Here is an 8,601-nt window from a genome sequence, read left to right on the forward strand (position 1 = left end):
TTGCAGTAGTAGGCAGCGTTTACTGTCTGTCGTTGAGGTACAGTGTGGTGCAGTATTGCAGTATCACTGTATCAATGTCTTATGCCACAGTGAACATCGCCTTCACATTACTCTGTGTAGGGTGCACTTTCTTTGGACAAGGAGAGTCAGGATGCTTCCATTCATTTGATTGCCGCTTCAAGTGCGGATTGTATGAGCGAGCCCAAGTTTCGTCCAGAGTGATGATCCTTCCAAGGAAGTCGTCACCTTCCCTCTGGTACTGGTTCAACAAGTCCCAGTATCTAAAAATATCGTGCAGAATGTGGAGCATGGTTTTGTGACATACACCTACCTCAGCAGCTAGCTCCCTCGCAGCCCATCGACGATCGACATCCAGCAAAGAAGCAAGAAGCTGAATTGTGTGGTTGTCAACATGGGGTCGTCCTGAATGATGGCTGTCCTGAACGGCATCCCTCCCTTCACAGACCAATTTCACCCATTGTGCCACTGTGTGATATGGCAAGGCAGCATCACCAAATGTTTCTTGCAGTCCCTGATAAAGAGTTTTGCGTACTATGACCTCGTGCAACTTCAATTTTTAACCAGGAGCGTTGTTCTTGTTTCGTAAACATGTTGTTTGGGTGCTTGAACTGGGCTCCTGCACTTCAAGATGATGCACAATCCAACTCAATGAAACACAACCAGAACCACTCAATGCACTACTTCTGCTATCAGCTACAGACGGCGCTAGTGCCACCTGACGTACATCTTTCATGTTACAGCAGTGTTGCCACTACTTTTTATCCAACCCTTGTATCCAAGAAAATAGAACTCTTCATCAATATCTGTTCAGTAGTTTTGGAGATGAAACATGTGAACAGATGTATGACTGCCCCTGTGTTTAGTTTGATGCTTTGTACAAAGAAGACATAGAAATGTGTGATGTAAAAACAATTCACTTACCCCTAACTGCTGGTGGTCTGGTAGGAGCTACAACACCCAGTTGGCGCTCTCTCTCCCTCTGCAACCTTCGGTTTGTCTTGGTAGATTCATCGAGATCTCTACGGATTTTCAACAGATCTTTGTCCTTGGCTGCCAACTCAAGTTTTAGACCTCGTATTGTTGCCAATAGATGTGCATCTTCCCGCACAGCCAGAGCATTAGCTGGGGGTGCCCCAACAGTGATGACCATGGGAGGTGCTGCTGTCTTTTTATTTTGCTTCATCTCTCGTATGGGCTGTTCTTCTGCCTTCCTCTCTGCTGCAAGTCTGGCCTCATTCTTCTCTGCAGCTTGTCTCCACATGTGTGCCTGATGTTTTGCACTTGCCAGCTGAAGCTCTAGGTCTGATGTGTGTTCCTCATATTTCAACTGCAAGTAAGAACACAGTCATATAAATCTTATTTCAGGAAAGCCTTGACAAAATTAATGAAATTCCACCATGGGGATAAACACAGAAAAATCAGTTATGGCATTCAGGGAGAAACTCAGCAGACTGGTATTGCAATAATTATCTAGAAACTGATCTGGAAGATGCTCAATTCAGATCTTGTCCAGGGTACAAGTTATCCTGACTGAGGTTTTACATTTTTTTTTTCAGTTTTTCCAGGCCGAGTACAATATCTCACTTGATAGTGCTTCCTTTGAAATCCATTCCATCTCAGTAATCACTAATTATATTGTGACATGACACCTGAAAGCCAGATAAGTTCACTGCTAAGCAATGACTTGGCAAGGAGGTTCCAGTGGAAAGTAACACACATTCACCAATACAAGAACTGCCATTTCTGTGCAACAGCAAGGTAATCACACCTCTATAACAATAGAGGAATTGTTAGGAAGCAGTATTTTCTGCTGGGGCCACACCGAGGCTACATAACAAAGATCTCAAACCAGCTGAGATATAGAACTGAGGGAGTCTCTTGAGACAGCAGCGGAAGATAACTGAGAAGAGATAACAGTTCCAGCAAAGAATTAGATTGAGAGTTCTGGAGTTGGCAGCTGTCAGTCGATAGTGAATTAACATGAGTTCTGTGTGGGCAGCTGCCACAAGAGGACATGAGTGCAGGAAGCTGAAGAATCTCCACTGTTAGAATCCGCTGCCAGGGAATGGCTAGTTAAGACATAGCAGGCTGGAAAAAGGCTTAATTGCTGCTGTAGTGACATGTAAAGCGTGGAGATTAGTGACAGCACTGTAATTACGTGTAGGTCCAAGTCCTGTCAATAAATCCAATATCCAATCCATATCCCCTCTATAAGTAATGCACCCTAAATATGTCACAGTACCCTACCTTTTGCCACCGTACTGTCCATATACTGAGTGAGATGTAAAATACAGCAAGTATGCCCCCCCCCAGAGAAAATACCAGGCAGAAGTAAAAATTGTATTAGTCTTTTAAGGAGTGGTTATATCAAACCAAATTTCTGTGTAAGAAATTTGTCCAAACTATGAGTTCTATGGTCATATTCTATAATTTCCATGAGGGTCAAAGTCCATACTGCAAATATCTATCACACGGGGGTGTACTGTAGTGACAAATAAAGGAAAACATTACATGAGTGAACATGGTAAGAAGCTTTACTTGAACATATGATAGGCAATTTTGAATATACACAATTAGAACTCATAACCATCACTCAATCTGCCAGAAACAGTCTGTGTGAACTGATCGATTGGTTAGTCTAAATAATGTACTGTCATGATTCCCAAGCATTTCTTATTTACAGACAAATAAATGAGCAGTGGGTTTTTTTAAGGACTGATTCCCAGTCTCACATGATACTGTACAAAAAACAGTTTAGAACACCATTATTTTTAACACAGGAATTAATGCTTTTATGTGGTACTGAATCAATAGATGTCATATGTACACGTTTCTTTTTTTCTATTTAATTCACAGAGACTGGTAGAAATCATAGAGGGAAGCACAATGGACCACTACAGGTCTAACTGCATGGGGACACCAACCCTCTCTAATAACTAACTAACTAATCTAACTAAATGTTGCATCTAACTGAATGCAGAGTCCAACGTCGCAATCCATGCACTTTGTCCGGATGTAACTCTGTTTCCCACGCGAAGAGCACACATGACACCTCAGTCTTGTATTAGAGGAAGTCTGCCAGTGATGTCGAGTGGCCTCCTCTAATCGTAATGCTTATAAAACATTGCAATTTCAATTATCCACCATGGCCTCATTTCGCATGGAAGAAGCTGAAATTGAAAGGCAGCTGATAAATGACACAGATTCAGACTGCGGTACAGACGACTCTGAAAGTGGCGAGGAAGCAAGGGGGCAATGCGGGGCTATTCCGAGAACAGTACCTCTGTGTGGCTAGCTGAGATATACACAGTCAGAGTTCCTGAACAAAGTACGATAAGACTTCAACGACACTCATGCATACAGAAAAGTTCTGACATGACTGGAGAATGTGCAATACAAACATAAATTTCCACCCCTTTTGCCAGATAAGACATAGTAAAACCGGATGTCAGCAGTGTGCATTTATACTGCACAAACATTTTGTGCAGAAGCTTTATGCATGTTTGCGAGTAGATGCTCAAAATTGGGAAAATATTTTTTTGGAATCAGTGTAACAATTTTTATAGATTTTAAAATCTGTAAATTATAATATCTGATTCTATATTCTTTCTAGATAAAAGCAGTGTTTATTTCGTTCATTTATCACAAAAATTGTAGAAATCACAGCATTTTCAGTAACATGCTTACAATTTTTAATACTCTACAATGGCGGGCATTTAAATTAACTCCGGCCTGCTGCCATTATTGGAATTTAAATGGCCCGTCTCTTAAAGGTTAAGGAAGCTGACATTTCCTCCTCAGAGGTCAGAAGTTAAACAACCTCTACATTATACGTCAGAGTCTTTAAATGAAGAGCTCAGGTGACACCCTGGCTTGACTGCAGCCCTGCAAGTAACATGTGTGGGGAGTGTCGCCAACAACACCTTACCTTCATGGAGTGGAACTTGTCCTGGATCTCCCTGACACCGACTTGAGCATCTGTCTCGCTCTTAGACAGTTCCTGTTCCAACTGCTGCACTCGGTTCTCAAGGTACTTGAAACGGGGCGATGCTTCGCTTCCCTCACTGTTAGCTGTCAAAATCAGAGCTGAGATGGAGTCCGGATGGTTCCGTTTCAAGATCTGTTCCATTTCCTTTACCTAAAAATAATGGAAGTGAGAAACCTATGGAATACACAAATTTTCTAAATATGTTATTTGCAATTCTTCATTCTTTAGGGATCCTGATGTTAATTTATTGCATATACAAACCCAGTGTTGCTAAGCTAATAAAAACACACATAAATAACACACACTGTTCTTTTACGATGTTAAATATTCACCACAAGCAAAATCTCTGCAATAAAAGCTGAGACTTATGTTTTATAAAACAAAAACAAACTCCGTGGTTTTAGTCTGCAAGCAAACTATTCCGACCAAGTGGTCGTTGCTTGTGGGCAAAGTCAGAGCCAACTTTAGCGGACAGAGGGTGTTGCATGGTCAGCACAAGGGATCTCCATGGCCATTAATTTCAGTTTTCTAGACTGGATATGCTATTTCCTTGAAATAGCTCCTCAGTTATCCTCATGAGCCTGAGTGGACCCTGTTCCAGACCCACTACTTCTCAGAAAATCTGGTAGCACCGGGAATCGAACCTGGACCTCTGGATCTGTAGCCAGAAACTCTGACCACTGAACCACAGTGGCATATCTTGTACTAATTTTTGTAAGCCGAACAACTTTTGAAAAATCTGACAGGTTTAGTTTTGGTTTCAAGTAAAGTAAGGGATGTAAGTGAACAGTTAACTTAATTTCCTATTCTGCAAGCAGCCAGGTGCTGGGTCAGAGCCTTTGCAGACCTCAAGGGACAGCGACAAATAAGCACGGAACAATGGCAGAATGATGTTTATCAGGGGGAGAATGGCAAGACTTGGAGAAATATCTGCTCAAATGGCACTTTGTCTACAGCAAATCTCACATCATATCCTGCGGCAATGAGCTACGGCATGGCCAATATGCACCAAAAAACAAAATTTTCCTGATGACTTTTGCTGGGCAAACAGGCATCAAGTCTGCATTATGTGGTATTTGCATGCACTTGGTACAGATAATGCACATGAAAGTATTGCTTAAAACTCAAGATGTAGGATGCAGTGTGCAATGTACATCAAACTTTTGGTTCAGATATCATAAATCCAAATCCAAATGGATATAAAATTTTTCACAAGTATGGAGGTGAAAATGAGAAGGGACAGAATTGGGAAAGATGTGGAATGGAGTGACCATAGCCTTATTTGAACTACTATCCCAGAATTTCCGTGACAAGACCGAGGAAAACTAACAAACATCTCAGTCAGGATAGACAGTATCCTGGCTGAGATTCAAACTGGACACTTCCAGATATATTGGCTAGAAGTGGTAGTGCCTGAGCCAACTTGCTCAATCTTAACAACATTAGACTCAATAAATCACAGAGGATATGCTAGATATGCACCTGTCTGTTGAGATCCTGTATCTTCTTTTTATCTTCTTCAGTTCTGAGGTTATGTGCTCGAGTCTGTGCACGCTCCTTTGCAAGAAAGCCCTGCAACTCTGACACCTTTGCCTCCAAAGCTCCCACCTGAAGTTTATTTTCAGCCACCTCGGCTTTAGCAGTTTCTGCCTCCTTCCTAGTTGGTTCAAACTCCTTGTGTATTTTCTCCAATTCCATTTCCTTTTTAGCCAGTTCCTTCCTGACATGATCCAGTTCATGGTTCGTGGGGGTTACTTTGAGTGGTGGGGCTGCAGTTGTGACAGCAACACATTTGTGCTTCTCTAACTCCGTTTGAAGAGTTGTGATGATTAACTTAAGCTGTTTAGCATTTTGTTCCAAACTGCCATTCTTTTCCTGTATTAACATAATGAAACAGTAGTCACAATGCATAACAACAATATTATTTTTGATCTGAGTTTCTCACAATGGCTGACTATTAAGAGCAGTCTTCTGCACTGTAGTTTGGAGACAGCCCAACATTTTAGACGAAGAGACTGCCTCCATCTTCAGGGATCAAAGAGTAAATCAAGCAAGAAACCTCCGGAAGCAGGCAGCAATAGCTGTTTGTAATTCTCTTCTGCTGGTTCCTTGCTTGGATAACTCCTCAGCCCTGAAGACAGTGAGGATATGTTCCGCCGACAAGTTAGGCTTTTTCCCAGCTATGTGGCATTCCAACCCAGAAGCATGTACTCCTTATAACAATATTAAATCAGAATATTTATTGGATATCCCGATTACAACCGGATATTAATTGACACTGGTATGATTAGGAGTTAAACATTTATTAAAACTTTATTAACATGACTATATCATATGAGATTTAAGGTTGTTATGACAGTGACCATATGGATTACTGTCTCCTGCAACATGATTCATGTAGTCTGGTGGAGAGTTACCAACATGGTGACAGAACTTCTGCCTCCAGCTTCAGGGTATGAGAGTGGCATCGAGGCAGTACATTTCTCTGAAAGGTTGACAGTTATCTCATAGACTTTGTGGTGTCACATCCCAAGACAATAATCTTCAAACTTACATCATTTTTAAAAAATTTCAAAACTTAATTATCTGGTTCAACAGTGGCCCAAACAATGAATGTCCATGCAACAGAGCGTCACATCATCTAAATGCTGATGGGCCATAGAGTTACAAAGCTCCATGCATTCTTAACATGACTATTATCATGATGTTTTGTATTTTGTATCCCAGGATACTGTGACATGATATCTGAAAGCGAAAACAATGGAGCCAGAGATGTTCATTGCTAGGCAACAGCTCGGTAAATAGCTTCCCATGGCGACAAATACATAAGCAACAATACAAGTATTGTTGAGCTGTAATGATGGATATGGCGTATTCTGTTGGGTCTACCCCCAATGCTTTATAATGAGGATCCCAGGCCAGCTGGAAGAATGGCGTAGACAGCTGTGTGGCAGCGGGGTCAAATACCTCCACTGTGACCCTGCGAGTCGTAGGAGGCGACAAAAAGGGAAGTCTCAAATTTGAGACAGTAATATATGGTCTTGAGTACCAAGGGACTCAGACCAGAGAAAGACTGCGCTGGCAAGGAATAGCAGCATATACAAAAGACAGACCCATCCTCTCGTTAGAGAGGGTGCCCACACACACACACACACACACACACAAAAAGACCATAACTGTCAAACAGTAATAAATATCTTGTCATGAGCCCCAAGAGGGTGCTCGACTTACTGACTGATTGTCAGTTGCAATGTGGCTTTGAGCTGGAAGAATCAGAATTAAGGGAGTCTCTTGAGAAGACTTAACGTGTCATTTAAAGACTTTACTGAGACTATTATAAATCCACGGCCAGGGTACAACTAGTGATGACTGAGAAGACCTAATATGTCCTAGTGATTCATAGTGTGGAAATCAGCAGTGGTGTTATAATTACTTGTAGCTATGAGTTGAGTGTTAAAGTGGTCAATAAATTCAAACCCCATCATTTAGTCACACACGTGATAATGTGGTAGTATTTTATAGCTTATGTCCCAGTTTACTACACTGAGACATGTGTTGTTTTCACACTATTTTGAACGAATACAGATGGTGACAAGCATTGTGGTACCCCACAAGCCATAATGAACTTGCCCCCTTCAAGCTTGCATGGTATCAGGTACACATGGAGATGGCATAAAAAATGTCAATTGTGGGCAGTGGTGTCCCCTGTGACAGCAAAGTTCAGGGCCTGCAGAATCATATTGGAAATATGGCTAAGTAGGTCCTAGATGTCTGGATGTGGTAAAAGTAAAAAAAAGTAAAGCTATCCCTGTAACAGGCCATGAAGGCCCATAGGTTGTGAGACGGTGAGTGTCCCACATTATCTTTACAATCGGCCCAAAGATTGTCAGCCTTATGTGCCAGCCGCGCTTTACTCCCCAGGAAAATTATTTAATGAATTCCTGGTACTGATTTCTGTTAGTCTGAGTCAACCCCAGGGTCATAGTGCGGCTGAAGGATTAGGGCAATAGAAAAAAATCCAATGACCTCATTGTGACCTGAACCTGCAACCTTCCGGCTTGTAGCATAGCCCCTCAACCAACTACGCTACTGTGTACCCCATCTGGATGTGGTACCAAAAAGAAAATACCAATCCTACAAAAAAATTGAACCCCAGTTACCTAGCCTGCATTTGGCACTTCACTGACCAAGCCATTCCAGCTGCAAAACTTATCACCTTTAAACAAAATTACCACAAGTCGCAAGTACTAGCAACATGCACAGCGTGATGAACTTTATTCAGGACTATCACCATCAAACTGTAAGAATGGCCTACCCGAAGAGATTGCACTTCAACCTGCAGCCTTAGTATCGCTTCATCTTTATCTTTGAGTTGCTCCTTAAGACCCTCTACATCCTGCCATTGCCCTCCTAATGAAAACTGCTGTCGCTGTGTTGCAAAACTCTGCTCCCTTGCTTTCAGCTCCTCCTACAAAACAAGGTCACATGTTAGTTATTTCTGTCTGTAGTTCATCTGAATAGGAATATATACCAGAATTATACAAACCATGTTCTTAAAACTGCATCCAATCAGTGTTATGGATAGGAGGATA

At 41.8% G+C, this 8,601-nt stretch overlaps 1 protein-coding gene across 4 annotated transcripts in view; it reads right to left on the minus strand.

Moving 5' to 3' along the window:
* LOC111861514 (centrosomal protein of 162 kDa) overlaps positions 1-8,601 on the minus strand; it is an 81,767-nt gene that overhangs the window by 18,145 nt on the left and 55,021 nt on the right. For 3 of the 4 annotated variants that reach the window (XM_023846161.2, XM_023846160.2, XM_023846163.2), the window contains exons 7-10: positions 8,325-8,477; positions 5,492-5,884; positions 3,950-4,159; positions 943-1,348 (exon numbers count right to left, since the gene is read on the minus strand). In XM_023846161.2, coding sequence (XP_023701929.1) covers positions 943-1,348; positions 3,950-4,159; positions 5,492-5,884; positions 8,325-8,477 — 1,162 coding nt within the window. The remainder of the gene's footprint in view (positions 1-942; positions 1,349-3,949; positions 4,160-5,491; positions 5,885-8,324; positions 8,478-8,601) is intronic. The other variant, XM_023846162.2, reaches the window with a different exon arrangement.

This window comes from Cryptotermes secundus, unplaced genomic scaffold (assembly GCF_002891405.2).
Source record: "Cryptotermes secundus unplaced genomic scaffold, Csec_1.0 scaffold991, whole genome shotgun sequence".
NCBI classification, from domain to species: domain Eukaryota; kingdom Metazoa; phylum Arthropoda; class Insecta; order Blattodea; family Kalotermitidae; genus Cryptotermes; species Cryptotermes secundus.